Genomic DNA, 17,246 nt, shown 5'->3' with positions numbered 1-17,246 from the left:
TGCCAGGCGGTGCCCAAGCACTTCACTCCTGCCTGGGAGGAGGCGGGGTGAAAGGGGTGCTCCTGGGCACATCACCTCCCTGAGACACCCAGCTCAGGGCTGCAGGTCCCACTCCGCATGGCTCAGATGGCCCCAGGGGACAGTGCAGCAAGTGGGACGTGGACATGCAGAGAGCCCCCCTGCCATGCTTGCACCCCCAACCCCCCCAGCCTCACAATTGCTCACCTTCTGGCTGGGGGTTGGCCGTGACAATGCACTTGAGCAGCACCTCTGCCCCCACGGCCACTGCCATGTCCTGGATGGGGATCTCAAAGATGGGGGCTTCCAGGGGGTCTTCACCCGCTGAGACGTAGGAGTCGTCAGAGGACTCTGGACAGGGAGAGACGGGCCCCGTGGCTGTCAGCAGGGTAGAGCGAGTGGGTCCTGTGCCACTCCAGACCGCATGCAGGCAGAACAGGGGTCCCACAACCCTCTGCCCATCCCCGCTGGCACGTGCCCTACACCCTCGCTGGGGCATTTGCAGGTCACCAGGGCTGGGTACCAGAGGTCAGCACTCTGCGTCCTTCCTGTGCTGGGCAGGAGGGACGGGGACGCCAGCAAACATCATGGCCTCGAGGCCCTGCAAACTGGTACTGTCTTATGGCACTGGTTTGTGCCAACATCCTCAGCCTGCAGAGCCGTGTCCTCCCACCCCATCCCTGAGCTCTCTGGCACAGCCTGGACTCCCCACACCTCCCAGGGGCACGCTGGGGGTCCCGCACCTCCCGGGGGGCAGGCTGGAGGTCCCACATCCCACTGAGGGGTTGCCTGGGCCAGCTCTGTGCCCACAGGAGGGCAGAAAGCCATGCCCCTACCTAGCTCCGGAGAGGTGGGCCTGGCTCGCCGTCCCTTCCCCTTGCTCCGCGTGCTTCTGCCTTCTTGAGCCGTCCGGCCGCTCTCTTTCTTCTCTGACACTTTCGTCTGCCTTCTCTCCACTTCCCTGCCCACGCCGTGCTGCCCTGTCCAGCTCCTCTCCAGGCGAGCCTCCTGCTCCATCCCAGGCTTCGCCCAGGGCAGGAACCGCACCTCAGTGGGCACATCTGGCCGCCGGTACAGCCCGTGGGGCACGGTCAGCCGGGCGGCCAGGGCTTCACTCATCACCCCGGGGGCACGCGCTCCACCGGCAGGGCCCCCGTCTGGGCACGGGCTGCCTTCGGCGGGACCCGCCTGCGAAAGGGCTGCCCGTCCCTGGGGGGTGGCTTGCGCTAACGGCCACTGCTCCTTCTTCTTCACTTCCCCAATGCCCTCTTGCTGCGGACCTTTCCTGGTGCCCGCATCCTCCACCTCAGTGGGCTGACTTGCCACCACGCCACCCCTCACCAGGACTTTCCTCCCGCGCTGCCCCCCAGGCTCCGGCTCCCCGTTGGGTCCCACCAGTGCCACGCTGGAAAGTGCCAGGTGCTGGATGACGTGCGTGCTCTCTGCTGGCGGGACGGCCTTCAGCGGCAGCGCCCTACGCCCGCCTGTGCCCTGTGAGGAAGGGGTGCGGGGGGCACGGGGGGCAGCGGGCTCGCTGGTGGCCGGGGGTGAGGGTGCCGGGGGTGAGGGTGCCGGGGGCAGCCCAGCTTTGCACAGCTCCTGGGAGCGCCGCAGCTGCTGCTTGGAGACCGTCCGCTTGATGCGGGTCAGCTCCTCCGCAAACTTGTGCTCGATGGTGTAAACGCGGTTGGCGAACTTGCCCCGCTCGTCAAAGGAGGCGGCTTTCTGCCGGAAGGCCAAACGCCGGCACGCCGCCGTGCTGCCCGCTTCCCCGCGGCCGCTTTCCCGCACGTCCTCCCGCGAGCTGCCCGGCGTGCTGGTGCGGCGCAAGCCGGAGCCGGGCTGGTCGAAGGAGCGCGTCTTGCGCAAGGGCAGCCAGGGGTGTGCGGGGAAGGGGCTGTCCGCCTGCTCCAGGCTCCTTCGCCGCTCCTCAAAGTACTGCAGCCTCTCAAAGATCTTGGAGCCAGCGCGCACCAGTTTGGGGGATGCCCGGACGGAGACGCGGCCGGAGGCGTCGCTCATGGGTGTCTGGGGACGGGACTCTTGCGTGCTGCCCTGCGAGTACCCTGAGGACTTGGGCTTCTTGATCTTCTCTTCGTACTCCTCAGGGACGGTGTCCTGGTACTCAGCCGGCACTGAGGACTTCTTGCGGGGGGTCACGGGTGTGAAGGAGGGGACACCAGGGCCACGGGCAGCAGGCTGGGATGCAGCACCAATGGGTGGCGGCAGGCACGGGCTGGCACGGGGTGATGGCGAGCGGAGGATGGGTGGCTTGGTGGTCAGTGGCAGGGCAGCAGGGGACCTCGGGGCCTCGGCACCGGGCTTCGGAGAGACGGGGCCGCTGTGGAGGTCATCTCTCCGGTAGCCCCCCTGGGGAATGCTGCTGCAAGGGGAGAGACAGGGGAGAGCAGTTCAGAGCCCAGCCTCACCTCCTGGCCGCATCCCTGCTCCCAGCCCACGCCTCGGTGCCTGATGGGGCACAGCAAGGGAGGACAGGCTGCCCAGGCAGCCCCGGGACCGTGGAGCCTCGAGAGGCCTCGGCCAGTGAATCCAGCCACTCCGAGACCACCAGGAACTGGCTGGGTTGGATGAGAGACCTGGGGCTGCCAAGGCACAGTGGTGTCCCCTTGCCCAGGGGTACCCATGCGGGACAGCAGGGTGATGCTGGGATACCCAGCAAGTCCCCTCTCCAGGGCCACCATGCAGACAGGATCCAGGGGCTGCGTGGTGCCCCGGTTTGCCGGGGTGTCCTGGTGCGCCAGGACAGCGCAGCACAGGACACCTCTTCTGCAAGGCAGAGAGGCTTCCCCGAGGCTACAAGCCCCCCTGTGCACATGCTGCTGCAGGCACGTCCCCCCCATCCCACTGCCCCCAGTGGGGCTCAGTGGTCGCAGTGCAGAAATCATAAGGTGGAAATGAGGTTCTGGTGGAAAAAGCAGCCTCAAACAAAGAAAGAGGCAGGATGGAGGTCGAAGGAGCAGGCCTGCAGTGATGGAGACCTAAGGTGGCGGGGAGGGACGGGGGCTCTGAGCACATCAGCAGGTCCTGGCCCCTGCTGCCACCCCTGTGTAGTTGGGACTGTGGTGGCAGAGCCTTGCCAGCAGGTGTCCCAGGCTGCTGTGCACCCCCCACCCCGGGGTGTGCAGACCCCCCACAGCTGGGCGGGATGGGGGGACACCCTCAGCACAGTCTGCGGGTGGGATGCTGCAGCTCGTGCAGCTGCGCAGCGGTTACCCCCAGCCTCAAACTGGGCACAGCGGAAAGGGACCCCCCTCCAGGTCCCCTCCCTCACCCAAGGGCCTGTACCCTCCCAGCCCAGCTTGCTCCCACCTCCTCACCAGGAATAGGCTGCCTACTGCTCAGAGTCCCTGTTCCTCATCTGGCCATGGCGAAGGCAAAGAAAGCCCAGGCAGAGGGGAGGAGATGGCTGCGGAGGTTGGAAGGAGATGGCCCAGCGCGATGTCCCCTCCACGCGCTTCCCACGGCTACTTACACGTGGAGCGAGAGCGCCCGTCCTCGATACAGGCTGAAGGCGCTGCCGTAGGGGTCGCTGGCCACCGAAAGGCTATCCTCTGACCCCCAGCTCGTGCCCACCAGATTAGCCCGTGACGCCCGCACCAGCGGCTCCACGCCCAGGTGCCGGACCTCGGCGCCGCGCAGGGCCGGCGAGTTTGCTTGCCTTGGGGTTCCCTGCGGCTGCTGCCAGGCAGCGGGACGGAGGTAGGGTCCCCGTGCGGAAAGGCTGGCGTTCGTCTCCTTCTCCACCACGGTCTGCTGGCTGCCTGACCAGCTGGAGCGCTCCTCCGCCTGTGACAGCGCCAGCACTGAGGTCGGCGTCGTGTTCATGGAGGCGTCCACGAGGGTGTCGGACCCACCTGGAAGGAGAGGGGTGAGCTGACACCAGGTTCCCACGGGGATGAGCCCAGCACCCTGCTCGGAGAGCACTGAGCCGCCACAGAGTGCCCCGGGGTGTCCTGAGCAGGCTGCCCCAAACCCTCTCCCCTTCGCATTGGTGGACCACAACTCCTCCCCATTGGAGACCCCCAAAACTGGGCCAGCAGAACCCTTACGGGGGTGCCATGTGTTGTAGCTAGTGCCAGGGCTCCGTGCCAGCCGGGTGCCCCCCGCTCACCCGTCGGGGTGCTGAAGGCCGTCTCATCCTGGAGCTCACTGCGCTGCGTCACCTGGGGGTCGCTGGGCTCATCCTCACCGGTCTCCGAGTCTGGGAAGGGGGATGGAGAGCAGAGAGTGAGGGGACATGGGAACAGCAGGCCAGGCTGGCACTGCCCCTTGCAGACCCACCAGCTCCAGGGGCAGGAGAGCAGCGCCTGGGCAGCACCGGGAGATGGCAGGGCCGTGGAGGGGGACATGACCGTGACCTGCAGGGACAAGCTGCCCGCAGGGAAAGGCAGGACCAGGAGTGGGGATGTCCCTCAGGGCAAGGGCAGGCAGGGGAGGGGAGGCAAAGCAGGCAGGAGCAGCGTCAGGTGATGGGAGGAAGGGAGACTGTGCCAGCAGTGCGAATGTGGCTGGCGCAAGCGGCATGGGGATGGGAGGCAGGGCAGGGGGACGGTGGCAGTGATGGGGCAGGGTGCCAGGCTAGGGCACAGGACCCGCTCTGGGGGCAGTGCTGGCATCAGGCAGGGGTCTTCCTACCGTAGCTTTGTTTCCTGCAGGAGCGGAAAACTTCGCTTCCATAGGGGCAGCAAGAGAGAGAGAGACATCAACACCTGGTTATCGGCCCGGCCTGCAGAGATGCGGGGGGCAGCGGGGAGGGACTCTGTCCCCAGCATCTCCCCGCACTGCCGTGGGGCAGGGACCTGCCAGGGCAGCGCTCTGGTGGGCCATGCTGGCTCAGAGAGCCTGGCACCCTGTGCCAGGCTTCAGGTCCAGGGATGGGGCCAGGACTGGGCATTTGCCCATCTCCAGAATCCCACGAGGAGCACCCCATGCCCTGCCCAGCCCCATGGCAGGGGCCAGGCGCCTATGGGGCACAGAAACAAGTCTGGCTTCCCCAGACTTCCCCACCATGTCTCCACTCTGCATCCACGTTCACTGCGTGCCGCTCCAGCGCTGCACACAGACCCTCCTCGCACACAGACCATCCCGCCCTGCGCAGTGCACGGCACCATCCCCTCCCCATGGCACAGCCACAGCCTCTCCGGCAGGACAGCCACCTCCTCACCACCACAGCACCTGCACATCCCCATGCTCTACAGGGCACGGCAATCTCGGGCCAGACCCCCAGCCTGTGCCTCAGCTGGGCACTCTTCGGGGTGCTGGGGCACACGGACATGTGTGTCCATGTGCAAGCAACCCCTCTCTGGCACATACACGTGCATCCCCTACCCCACCGGTGGCAAGTGCTGCACAACACAGACATGCCCCACAGCATGGCCCCCATGATAAAGCAGAGATGCTTGGGGTAGAGCATCAGTGAGAGCCTCCCATGGGCAGGATACAGCCAGGCCAGATCAGTGCCACCCTAATGTCCTGTCCCAGGAAAGCTGATACTGTGCAGTCAGGGAGGGCCAGCATTTCCTCTCCACCACTGCCTGAACCCTCACAAGCTGCCGCAACAGACCCCTGTGGCAAGGGACGTATCCCCTACCCCACCACCGCTCCCCTCCGCTGCACTGCCACTGCATGGTGGGGGGCCACGCTGCTCCCCTCCACTCCAAGCCGCCCCTCCACAGCCCAGCACACTGCCAGCTGCCCCATGCATTGCCACCACACCAGGCTCCCCAGCCTGGCCATGATAACCTGGCAGCTCCCGAGGAGTGGGAGCCGTGGGGCCAGGAGCAGCCTGGCCTTGTGGGGGACACCAAGAGCCCCCGGCTGACCGGGACCCTGTTTCGGGGTTGGGAAGCTGCAGCCCATCCCTGCCCAGCCTCTGTTTGCTGTCACCCTGCAGCACGGTGGTGGGGTCAGACCCCATCCCAGCGCACTCAGGGAGGCGGGGGGAGCTGGGTCCTGGTAACTCAACGCACCATGCGTGAAGCGCCCAAAGCGCCGCGAGTGGCCGGTCTTCTGCAAAGGAAAAGAGAAGAGACTGTTACCCATAGCATGGTGCCACGCACCTGCTCATGCGCACATGCACATGGCTGGCACGGTGCACCCGCACGCACACACCTCATCACGGCACACACAGCACGGCTCACACCCACAATCGCTCACACACACGCGGTGTGTGTGCACAGCACGCGCGGTGCCGCTCACACCCTCCCGCTGGCAGGACACACCCGGCACTGCTCACACGCGCACCCCCCCCCCGAGCTGCACGCCCACGGGATACCCACAGGCACACACGCCCCAGCACACACCCCCGCGTTTGCAGCCGTGGATGGGCGTAGGTGGACACGTGTAGCGCGCACCCAGCCGTGCACACACACGGTCACCCATACACATATCCCTTGGTGACGGCACTGTGCACCCCAGCCCTGCGCCGCTGCTGGTGCGCAGGGGGTGACACCGTGCACCCCAACCTTGTGCCAGGAGCGACAGCCCTGGGCAGCGCGTCTACCCTGGCACCACTGCCTGCAGCCAGCACTGCCTGCAGCCCAGGCAGGTGCCCAAATGCTCCGCAACCCCTTCGAAGCCACCGCCCGCGCCAGCGTGGGGACTGGGCCAGCAAAGCGTCTTCCAGGCACTGGCCCAGACACCGCCGCGGGCACCGGCCCAGCGTGGGGACAGCATCCCCCATCCCCGACGGAGGCTGTGCCAGCTGCGAGAGAGGCTGCCTGGCACAAGCGGCATGAGACTGACCCGTCTGTGCGGATGTGGAGGCGTGGGAGCCATGCTCGCCCACGTTGTCTGGGCAGGCAGGCAGGCCCCGAGCCCGGGGTGGAGGCGCTGGGAGCTCCCTGCCAGCTTGGCTGCCCTCTGCGCCGGCCACAGCCCAGGGCTGGGCACCCACTCGCCAAGGGAGGGACTGGCCGAGGGCGACCCGGCTGCCAGGCCCAGCGTGCACTGATGCTGTCTCCCAGGGGTGATCTCCAAGGCAGGCAGGAGAGGGGATGCAGCGTGCAGACAGGCAGGGCTGGGCTGCCAGGACTGAGCATCCTTCCCAGCCAGTCTGGGCGTCGGGGTCTCCCCAGGACACTAACGCCCTGTACCCTGGACTCCACACTGGGGAAACACAGCCCCAAGGAGCGCAGGGCTGGACACCCAGCTTTCTCAAAGCCCTTTGCTCTGCCAGCCCCTCCTGCCTCCCCACAGCTCCCAGGCAGGGGCACGGACAGACAGCCCCCAGGGACAGCCAGCTCTTGGGGACAGCCAGCCAGCAGTTAGACGCCCTTGGAAGGGCAGCAGGCTTTATTTCGCATACCCCAAAGCTACTGCCACTGCAGCGGCAGCCCTTGCTCATTGCCGCTGGGGGCTCCCACCAGCCCCCCCACCCCAGCCTGCGTGCAGTGCCGGCCAGAGGGCAGCGGCTGCACGACATACATTTGTATTCAGGCTGAGCCAGGCTTCACCTCCCCTCCTCGGCTGACTGTGCTGGTTCTGGCTGGCAGCCCGTATTCCAGGCCAGGAAAAGATGGATGAGTGATTAACTGCACCATCGGCGGATAATTCCCCCATTAAAAAATGAAAATGCAATTGTGTGCCATTATCAGGTGCTCTCGTGGCTTCCCCAGGGACTGGCGCCATCAGCTCCCCATAAAATATGGTACCTGCACCCAGTGGGCCTGGGCTGGGCTCCATCGCCCAGAGCTCTGGGGTGGCTGAGCCCCCTTCCCTCTGCCCCGCAACAGGTCCTTGCAGCATCGGAGCACCCTGCAGCCTGGAACCCCCTTGGGCACAGTACCCACCCACCCACAGCCTGGCAGGGAGTGAGGGGTGGAAGAGCCCCAGGAGCCCACTTTGTGCTGAACCAGCCTGGGGAGAAGGGCTGGCCGGGATTGGCATCATCGGGCAGCCAGATGAGACCTGGCACTGCCTCCTTCCCCCGTGCCAGGTGAAGAGCCCCTGTGCCTGGGCTGGGGTCTTGCCCTGGCCCTGGCATGGGACATCCCTAGCCATGGCCAACGGTAGTCAGAGGGGAGAAGGGGCTCCTGGAGCCATGGAGCACAGCCCGTGCCACTTGCCACTCACTGCCTGGCAGGTGCCACTGGTGCCGCTAGTGCAAGACAGGCAGACGGGGAGAAGGGATGGAGTGAGGTGGAGAGGCAGTGGGTGGCTTGCTGCTGTGGGTGTCCTGATACCCCCCATGCTCCGCCAGCGGAGCAGGACCCTGCCCCACCACACAGACAAGCCCCTGGGCTTGCTGTCCCCAAGGGCAGATGGGGCAGCCAGGCAGTGCCATCCTCCCTGCCCCGGAGAGACACCCCTCCCCCCACCTAGCTCCCAGCATCCCTGGGGACCTGCATCCCCCAGCACATCCTGCGCTCCTGGAAAGGGGCTGCCCCTCCCCAGCCCTTGCTGGGCCACCAGACAGGGTGACAGCGGGGAGGCTACGCGCTCGCACTGGGTGGAGCGGAGGCTTGTGCACCCCAGGGGAGCCGGGGACGAGGGGCTTCCTGGAAGCATGCCCCCATCCTTCACCCCCCTCCGAGGCCAAGTGACGTCCTTGTTCCTTGCTCGGCAGCGGAGCGTGCGGCGAGGCCCGCGGAGAGCCTCGCCTGTGCCAGGCATGCTCCTGACGCGGAGGGGATGACGCATGCAAAGCCTCGTCTCCAGCTCCGTGACCACCGGCAGCGGGGCCGGGGGCAGCCATGAAGCAGCCTCCATTTGCCACCCCGGCTCCGGAGGCCAGAGAAGGGGGAGCGTGTCATGGGTGGGAAGCCCCCCGACGGGGGTCCAGGCCCAGGCGGTGCTGAGCACCTGCCCCTCTTGCCCGGGCTGACGAGGACAGGCGGGCGGCTCTGCAAGCGGGGCTGGAGCTGGCGATGGGCGAAGCCCTGGGGAGCCCCGGGTGGCAGCGACAGGGCCGGAGGGGCACCGACACCTCATCTCCATCCCCATCCCTACGCCCTCCCCCTCTCCGGCACCCGGCGGCGCGGCAGCCCGGAGCCCTTACCTGGAAACGCTTCTTCACCCAGATCTTCTTCATGCTTCTGCAGAGCCCCGCTGGCCCGGGCACGGCGGCTCAGGCGCGGCAGGAAGCCAGCCCGCTCCCGGCGGGGTCCCCGCTGTCAGCACGCCGGGGCGGCGAGCGATGCTCCGAGCATCCCCCACCGCCGGCAGCCGGGGAGGGCGGAGGGAGAGGAAGGGGCTCGCCAGGTTGGGCTCTCGGGAGGGCTGGAGCTGTGAGCGTGAAGCATCACTGGAGTGCTCCTCCCTCCATCCTTCCCCCGCCTGCCTCCGCCTCCGCCTCCCCGCCAGCCCTGGCACACAGCGACAGGGGCGGGGGACGGGCAGGGCACGGGGAGGTGGGGGGGCGAGGGTAGCGGTGGGGCTGGGGAGGGCGCACATCCTCCTCCTCGCGCTGGATTTGGCTCCGCGGCATCCAGGGGTCCGAGCCCCCCGCCCAGCAATGCGGCTGCACCGCTGTCCCCTGCCCCATCGCTCCGACCCTGCCCCACCGCCCGGGGCGGGGGCTGCTCTTCTCTCCCGAACTGCGCACCGTGGGGCACAGCCCGCCCCCTCGGCTCCCACACGCACCCCGGCGGGGACGAGAATAACACGATGCACCACGCCAGGCTCCACACAACCGCCCTCCTTGCGCTGCCCTGAAATTACCCCCAAACAGGGTGGCTCCGCTGCCACACGTGCCCTTACCGAGACACGGGTGGGGATCCCAGCACTGCCAACCCGCCTGCACACGGACGAGAGCGAATTTGGGCACAGCCCTTTGCAGCAAGCCCCCTGGTCTGGTGCTGCTCAAGCCACAGCATCAGCCCCCACCTTGCAAACCACACAGCCCCCGGCACCCAGTGCCATAAGACAGACCCTGTACCCTGTCCCCAGGTGCTTCAGGACCCATGCAGCATAGCAGAGCTGGAGTGCTCAGCCCTGGGCTAGCATCCCTGCTCCGTGGCTAGTGAGGACGAAAGCTTGACCCAGGGAGGTAGGCCATTGTCCCTGTCCATGTCGCATGACACACACGAGACCCCCCCCTCATGTGCTGGAGGAGTAACCGCAGAGCAGCTCAGGACAGGACTGGGTGCCCTGGACTGAGCTGCGATCAGGCTCATGGGGTGCGGTGCTGTGCCCCCTACAGCTTTCAGTGCCCAGAGTCGCCAGCTCACCAAGCCACTGAGCCCCACAGCGCCTGTCACCCCCCTCCCACTGCAGAGCATCCCTGGGGACGCTGCTGGAGGCCTGCGCACCCAGCGCTCGTCCCCATGCTGCTCACCTGTCCCCTGGGGAGCCAGCCACCCCACGCGGGGCTGCACACAGGCAGCACGCTCCCCACGATGCTTGGCAGCTCCCGCAGCTTTTCTCTGCTTCCCCTCCCCGCCCATGACTCCCAACGCAAGGCTTTTCATGGCTCTATAATAACTTGCAAATTACCCGGTACAAAAGGAGCTGTTTATACAACATTTCTGACAGTCCCACAATTCAAGTGATGCTGCAGGGTTTCCGTGGAGACCCTGCACGTCAGGAGCATCCCATGAATGCCAGAGCTGGCACTGAGGGAATCTCCTGTTGGAGCCAGAGGACTCTGTTGGGCCCCCCAGAGTCTTTTCCCCATCCAGGTCTCCAGCTGCAGACCTGCACAGCCTGTGCCTTTTTTTTTGACACTCAAGTGGGATAAGAGCCTGGACAGGGGTGCCAGGAAGGAGCACGGAGGCTTGGGCTTGGCACACAGTGGTGCCAGGGCAAGGATGCTGCTGTCAGGGCACCTGCAGTGACAGCCCCAGGGACACAGGGCAGGGGCCAGGGGCCAGTGTGGCTGTGACATGGACAAGGGCCATTGCCACCCCGCTCCAGCTTGGCCTTGCTGGACTCACACCGGCCTCGAGCAAAGCAGATAGAGAACACTCGCTCAAAATGCAGCGTTAACTATGGCACTCAGAGGGCTGTGGCTCCCCACGCATTGCTGGACCACCCCACCAGCTCTGCACAGATCCTGCCCCTGCACAGCTGCACCGGCCGGGCACCAGCCACCCAGACCTGGCCACCAGCCCCCTTGTCTCAGTGCCTGAGTAACTGATGGCAGCGGGTGCTTGCAGCCATCTCGGTTAGGAGGAGGTCTGGACGTGAATCTTTCATGTGTTTGCGCCTCCCGGAGCTGCTGGGGATGGTCTGCAGGAGGTGGGGATGTGCTGGGAGCCTGGGAAGGTGGGGACCATCCCCAATGCAGCGGGATGGCACTCATCATGGGGCAGGGCAGCAGTGCAGCAGCTTTCTGGCCCTGGGAAAGAGCAATGGTCTGCTGTGACCCCTCTCACGAGGTGACAACCCAAGTGCCCTCCCCAGCATCGCCTCCCCTTGCCATAACAAGAAGGATGCTCGAGCACGTCACACCCGCTGCAGGCGAGGGACGCAGGGACACGGGACAGCAATGTGACCTTGGCTCCGGGTGCCCGGGCACGGAGCAGGACAGCAGGAGGCATTTCGTCCCTGCTTTGCCAGCCCCGCTCCCGTCATCCCCCCTGTCTGGGGCTGAGGGGCTGCATGCAGAGGGGGAAGCAAGCAAGAGTCAGGCAGCTGGGTAGAAGCAGTCAGCCCCTTCCCAGTGCCACAGGGGCACAGGGAGCACTGGGCAGCCCCGGGATGGGGAAGAGGCTGTCGTCCCATCATGCAGCCCCAAGCGCCGGTACTATATTTACCGGCTCCAGGCCTGGGTTTCAGCCTCTCGCCTGTAACACAAGCCCTGCAGCCCGCCAGAATCCGAGGGGACGGCACATTCCTGGGCAAAAATAACCGCCCGGCAGCGGGCAAGAGGGCAGGGGTGGAGGTGACTGACTGGACAGCTGCAGCCGCTGCTTCGCTCGCCTGGGAGCAGCCGTCCCGGTCCGCAGCGCCCCGAGATGGGCACCCGGCATGTGTGGCCACCGCACCGGGTCCCTGCCCAGGGGTGGGAACCCAAGTCTGTGACATCTGCCCGTGGGCTGGTCCCAGTGCCAACCCCGGGGCCAGGGAACGCGCACAGCTGCAGGCATCCTGGGGGTCAGGTCCAGTCCTATCCCCCCTGCACCGCCCAGCCCTGGGGACTTGTCCCTGCACCAGCTAAGCCCGGCACCCAGAGTGGCACTGTCCAAGCAGCTCTGCAGAGGCAGCCCCTGCACTGGCGCAGGTGGGCACGGTGCCCACCCCACAGTGGGGCATGGCAGCCTGGGCTGGAGCCTTGCTGCACCCCTCTGAGATGCTGCCGTGCCCTGGGGCTGGGGGGATGGCCAGGGATCCCCCCAGCAAGGGGAAACTGAGGCAGCCCCAAAATGTCCCCACGGGAGGGAAGAGATGGCGAAGGGAGCCTTCAGTCCCATTCGGTTCCTGAGCAGGGCTGGCGGGGGCTCCGGAGGGAAGGGGCAGTTGGCACTAAACATGGGCACGGCGCTGCAAAGCAAGGGACTAAAATTAGGCACTGAGATAAAATGGCCAGAGGTGCTGAGCCACTAGGGACACTGTCAGCGCAGCCCTCCCCCCCGGGGTGCCATCGCCATCGCCGTCGCCGTGCGCCACCAGCCACAAAAGCACGTCCACGCTGCCCCACTGTAACCCTGGGCTGGATGGGAAGGGGCCGTGCAGGGCTCGCACAGGCAGCTCCTGCCCCCCCTTCCCTACCCTCAAATCCAGACGGGTGCAGGCTGTTCCCTGGGCAGAGGACAGGTTCCAAGGCAGTTTGATTGCTGAGTGCAGGTGGAGGAGAGCGGAGCAAGACCTCGTGCCGGGAGCCCAAGACAGACCCATCCAACCTTGAAACAAGAGGCAGCCCAGACGGGGAGGATCAGGCAGCACTGGCACAGTGAGGGAGGGCTGGGCTCTAAAAGGAGATTAGCTCAGGTTCTTAAGAGGTGATTTAATCCAGTTTACAGGGAAAAAAATTCAGGAGATGCAGCTGAGAGGTGATACAGGCTTAGGCGAGCCTGGGGGCGATGGAGCCACAGTGGGGACCAGGGCTGGCTGGAAGGATCTGGAGGGTCCCTGAATGGTCCTGAGAAGCCCCTGGACCAGCCTGGTGCTGGTGTGAGAAAGACCAGTGCACCCCACTTGCGCCCATGGAGCAGGGGCATGAGGGAGAACCTGCAGCAGGAGAGGTGCACAGTGGTGGGACAGGGCGGCGAGAGTGGGACACGGCGGGGAGAGTGGGACACGGCGGGGAGAGTGTGCCCCGAGAGCCCCTGTGCCCAGCTACCCGGCCAGACCTAGGCGTGTGTTCCCTGCTTCTCACACCGGGCACTGACACACTCGGGGGACCTGGGAGAAGAGCAGGAGAAAATCATTAGTGGGGTGGAGCGACAGATTCAGGGCAAGGGATTAGAAGAGCTAAATTGGGCTGGTGCAAGCAAGGGGGAATGCTGAGCTGGTGCAGGAGGAGCTGCCGGGGCCGCGCGTGGAGCTGGGCAGCACAGACACCCTCCACCCCCTCCACCCCACCAGCAGTGACCTGAGCCACCTTGGGGAGAGGTGATGCTGACGCCACGGAGAGCTGCAGCCTGGCCCATACGCCGGGGAGAGAAGGTGGAGGACCGGGCTCTGTGCTCACCAGAGACTCTGACCTGGCAGAGGCGAATGGAGCAAGGGCACCCCAATACCTCCAGACATGGGGGGCCAGGACCCCAAGCCCAGAGGAAAACCTCATCCTGACCGAGGACCTTGTGCACATCCCCCTTGCCCCATAAATGGCCGATGACCTGGCTCACAGGGCCACCCAAGGAACAAGGATGGGGCGTCCCTGCCTGGCACAGGGACGGCACAGGCACCAGTGGAACTTCCAGGGTCCCCGGAGAGCTGGGTCTCAGCAGGGAGCCTGTGGAGCCCCTGAGCAGCCAGCTCCATGCTGGAGGCCGGCGAGCCACAGCACACATCCTGGCAGGATGTCAGGACAGGCGGGTGCAGCTCGGTGGCACGGCTCCTCCATTTCATGAGATGACCCGTCTCACCACTCAGCTGCTGGTGTGGAGAAAATGGCCTCGGGGGAATAACACACTGAGTGCCAGGATCCTACAATGGGGCCAGGCCATAGGGCTGGATGCCCGTCACATCCCCATCACCTCCACACCAGCATCCGTCAGGATTTGGAGCTCCATGGGCACCATCACAGCACACCGTGGTGACCTTTCTGCCCCGGGGCAGGGGCAAAGCCGCACCGGGGGCTGCCATGCTGCTTGCCTAGCCCCATGCCCTGGAGCCTGTGTGGGTCTAGGGGCATCTCCGCCCCATGGCCGGCTTTTTGGGTGGCTGTTTGCTTGATGGCAGTGCACCCACAGTTGAACACCCACTGGGAGGAACGCCAGGGGCAGGGTGACATTCACTCCGTGCCGCAGGCAATCGTGGCTGCTCCATCCCTCACCCAGCTGCTCCAGAAAGCCAGCAGCCCGGGCCAGTGGCTGGGAATCGGGAGCAGGGACGAATGCGTCAGCACAACGGGAACGGGCACCTGGGGAAATCAGGCGGTGCCGTGCCGCTGGGCAGAGGCAGGGGGGTCCAGGCTGGCAGTGTCAGGGAAAGGTGCAGCTGCACACTGGAGTGTGAGAACAGGGTGACCCCATCGCCTTGCCCCCCTCATCCCCAGAAAAGGCTGCTCCCACCCCATGGGGTAGGGCATGTCTGCCACTCTCTCTGCACACACAGCGCCATGCATCCGGCCACACAGTGACACCATCCCTAAAGGTGCGACGCATGGTGACCCTGCACAGACCCACTGCAGGGCAGGACCCCTCCTGCACACCTCTCTTCTCCCCCCATCCCCTCACCAGGCCCGTGAGTAGCACATACACCTTCCTCCGCCTTCCAAACACCGCTCCTGCAGCCTCCTGGCTCACACAGAGCAACTCCTCCTCTTCCTCCATTGCTCCCCTTCAGCACTGTGAAGGCTGCTTCTGCCTCTTCACTGCCACCCAGTCCCCCCAACTCAAGGTACAGCACCTCCAGCATCCCATGCTGCAAAGCCCCGGGTGCAGCTCCTTCCGTGCAGCCTCGGGGCTCAGCACACCTCCCTTGCTCCCTGCCCTGGCTGTCCCCGCGCAGATGGCATAGCTCACATCTCAGAGCAGTGCCACCAGCCGGCACCACATTCTGCAATGCCTCAGGGAGGTGGCATCCATCCTGAGGTCGAGGGGGCTGAGTCCCAAACCCGCCTGGCCCCTGTGCAGGATGAGGCCCACCCATGCAAGGGCTCACAGCAGCTCCCATGCACACCCTGCACACTGGAGGAGGATGCCCAGCTGTTGCACCCGGGGTGATGAGCAGAGGGGCTGCCATGGGGCTTTGGGGAGGGACCACAAAAGCTGTCTCCATCCCTGCTAATTAACCATCAGGCCCTGCCCACTGCGGGGCATAAGCTCCACCCACTTGTCAGTCCCACCTCCTGCAGTGTTAGGCTCCTCCCGTGGCTCCACCTCCGGAGGGTCCCAGTTCTCCCAGTGCAGTCCCAGTGCCTGCTACAGCCATGGGCAGCTCTGCCCGCGGGCAGCCGACACAGGGGGGTAGCTGGTACGGGGACACCAGCGTGTACCCAGGACCATGGCGGTGGCACCACCGGTGCCGTGCACCCGAGCCATCTCTCTCTCTCTCCTCCTGCCCCAAGCAGGCTGAGCATCACATGCTCCCAATAGCTCCGTGCCCGGCCCTGGCACCCTGCCTGGCCTGGCGGCGGGTACCGCAGCCACATGCTCACTCCAGGCCAGAGAGCTGCCCTGGTGCTGCCGGCACCGGGCACCCCAGCCTTGCGGTAGGGCAGGCACAGCAAAGCCCAGCTCTGGCTGGCCCTGGGGCATGCACTGCAGCAAGAGCCTGCAAAGCGCTGCCACCACCCTTGGCAAACCGCCGCTCGCGGCCATGCCGGCACGGCCACGCCGGCGGCCGCACCGCCCTTACCTTCCATGTCAATGATGGCCAGCACGGCGCTGGTCATGGCCTCTCCCTTCTCGTTCTCGGCGATACAGGTGTACACGCCGGCATCCTCCTTCTTGCTGTCCCGGATCCAGAAGGTGCCGTACTCCTCCCCGCGCGGGGCCAGCAGCTCCTCGTTTCGGTACCAGCGGAGGCTGGGCCGGGGGTTCCCCACCACCACCACCCTCAGCCGGATGTCACAGCCGGTGCCAATCGCCGCATTCTTCAGCTTCCGCACAAAAACTGGTGCCGCCGGGCGAGTCGAGCCCTCCTCAGGTGCCCTTGGCTCTGCTGTGACCTTGGCGCGCTTCGGAGGGATGCCGGGGCTCGGCGGGGCCACTCGGGGCTCCCCACCGGCCCTGCTTGCGCCGCTGTGTGCCTGGGCTTGGTGCATGGTCCACAGCTCTGCTGCCTGTTCCCACGACCCCTGCCACCCCAAGCCAGCAGTGCTGTACCCGTCTTCTTCTCCTGCCTGTGGCCTGGGGGTGCTGGGTACCTGCCAGGGGTGCCGGGGCAAAGGCGGCCCCCGGGTCCAGGTGCTGTCGGGTTCGGTGCCTCCCCCCAGCCGGCCGCAGCCCCGAAGGTCGCAGTGCCGTAGGCAAGCAAGGGGCTATTTTTAGGCGGGGGCTCGGGTTGCTGCTCACCGAACCACCACTCAGCCAGTGGCCGGCGCGACGCAGCACCCACACCCCATGCTCTGCCCTGACCCCAAGCCTGCCCCACGCGTCGGCACCTGCTCCTCCACTGGCCTGGGTACGAGTCCCACGGGTGCCGGTCGCTCGCTGAACCGTCCCAGCGCTGGGGCCGTGGCGTCCCCCCCCTCACCCGTCCCGTCCTGCGCGGCCCCTAGGCGAGCTGCGCTCCCTCTGCCCCCTCTCCTGAAGTGGCAGCTGCCTCTGATATGTCACATTCCTTGGCCAGGCTCCCCCTCTCCGCGCCCGCTGCCCCGGCCCTGCAGCCCAGCTCTGCTTGCAAAGATAGAAAGGGGCCAGCGCCTTTCCATATTAGCAGTGAGGCTCGGGGGGGGGGACACCCAGCCTTCCTCTCCCCCTTCCCCTTCCCTGGCCCTGTCACCAGATCGGGACAGAGAGACCCTGGTGGCATGTGGAGGGAAAGGACACCGTCATGCTTCCTGCAATGCGAGACCCCAGGCAGAAGCCAGCCCTGTGGGGCCCCTTTGCCCCATCCTCAGCACTAGGGTACACAGTGGAGGATGGCTGCATCTCCGCTCACCCCAAATTTGTCTTGCCGGGAGGCTGCAAACACAATGAAACCCCGTTTCTGTC

General features: G+C 66.0%; 1 protein-coding gene across 2 annotated transcripts in view; it reads right to left on the bottom strand.

Annotated features, from left to right (window-relative positions):
- SPEG (striated muscle enriched protein kinase) overlaps positions 1-16,762 on the bottom strand; it is a 37,481-nt gene extending 20,719 nt beyond the window's left edge. The window contains exons 1-7 of one of the 2 annotated variants that reach the window (XM_086750485.1): positions 15,946-16,762; positions 6,009-6,048; positions 4,675-4,709; positions 4,151-4,240; positions 3,512-3,893; positions 855-2,401; positions 226-369 (exon numbers count right to left, since the gene is read on the bottom strand). In XM_086750485.1, coding sequence (XP_086606611.1) covers positions 226-369; positions 855-2,401; positions 3,512-3,893; positions 4,151-4,240; positions 4,675-4,709; positions 6,009-6,048; positions 15,946-16,354 — 2,647 coding nt within the window. In that variant the 5' untranslated portion in view covers positions 16,355-16,762. The remainder of the gene's footprint in view (positions 1-225; positions 370-854; positions 2,402-3,511; positions 3,894-4,150; positions 4,241-4,674; positions 4,710-6,008; positions 6,049-15,945) is intronic. The other variant, XM_086750484.1, reaches the window with a different exon arrangement.
- Between the last annotated feature and the right edge of the window lie 484 nt (positions 16,763-17,246).

The sequence above is a fragment of the Chlamydotis macqueenii genome, chromosome 6 (genome assembly GCF_036417535.1).
Source record: "Chlamydotis macqueenii isolate bChlMac1 chromosome 6, bChlMac1.mat, whole genome shotgun sequence".
In the NCBI taxonomy this organism is placed as follows: Eukaryota; Metazoa; Chordata; class Aves; order Otidiformes; family Otididae; genus Chlamydotis; species Chlamydotis macqueenii.
This window is presented reverse-complemented; position numbering and strand designations above follow the sequence as displayed.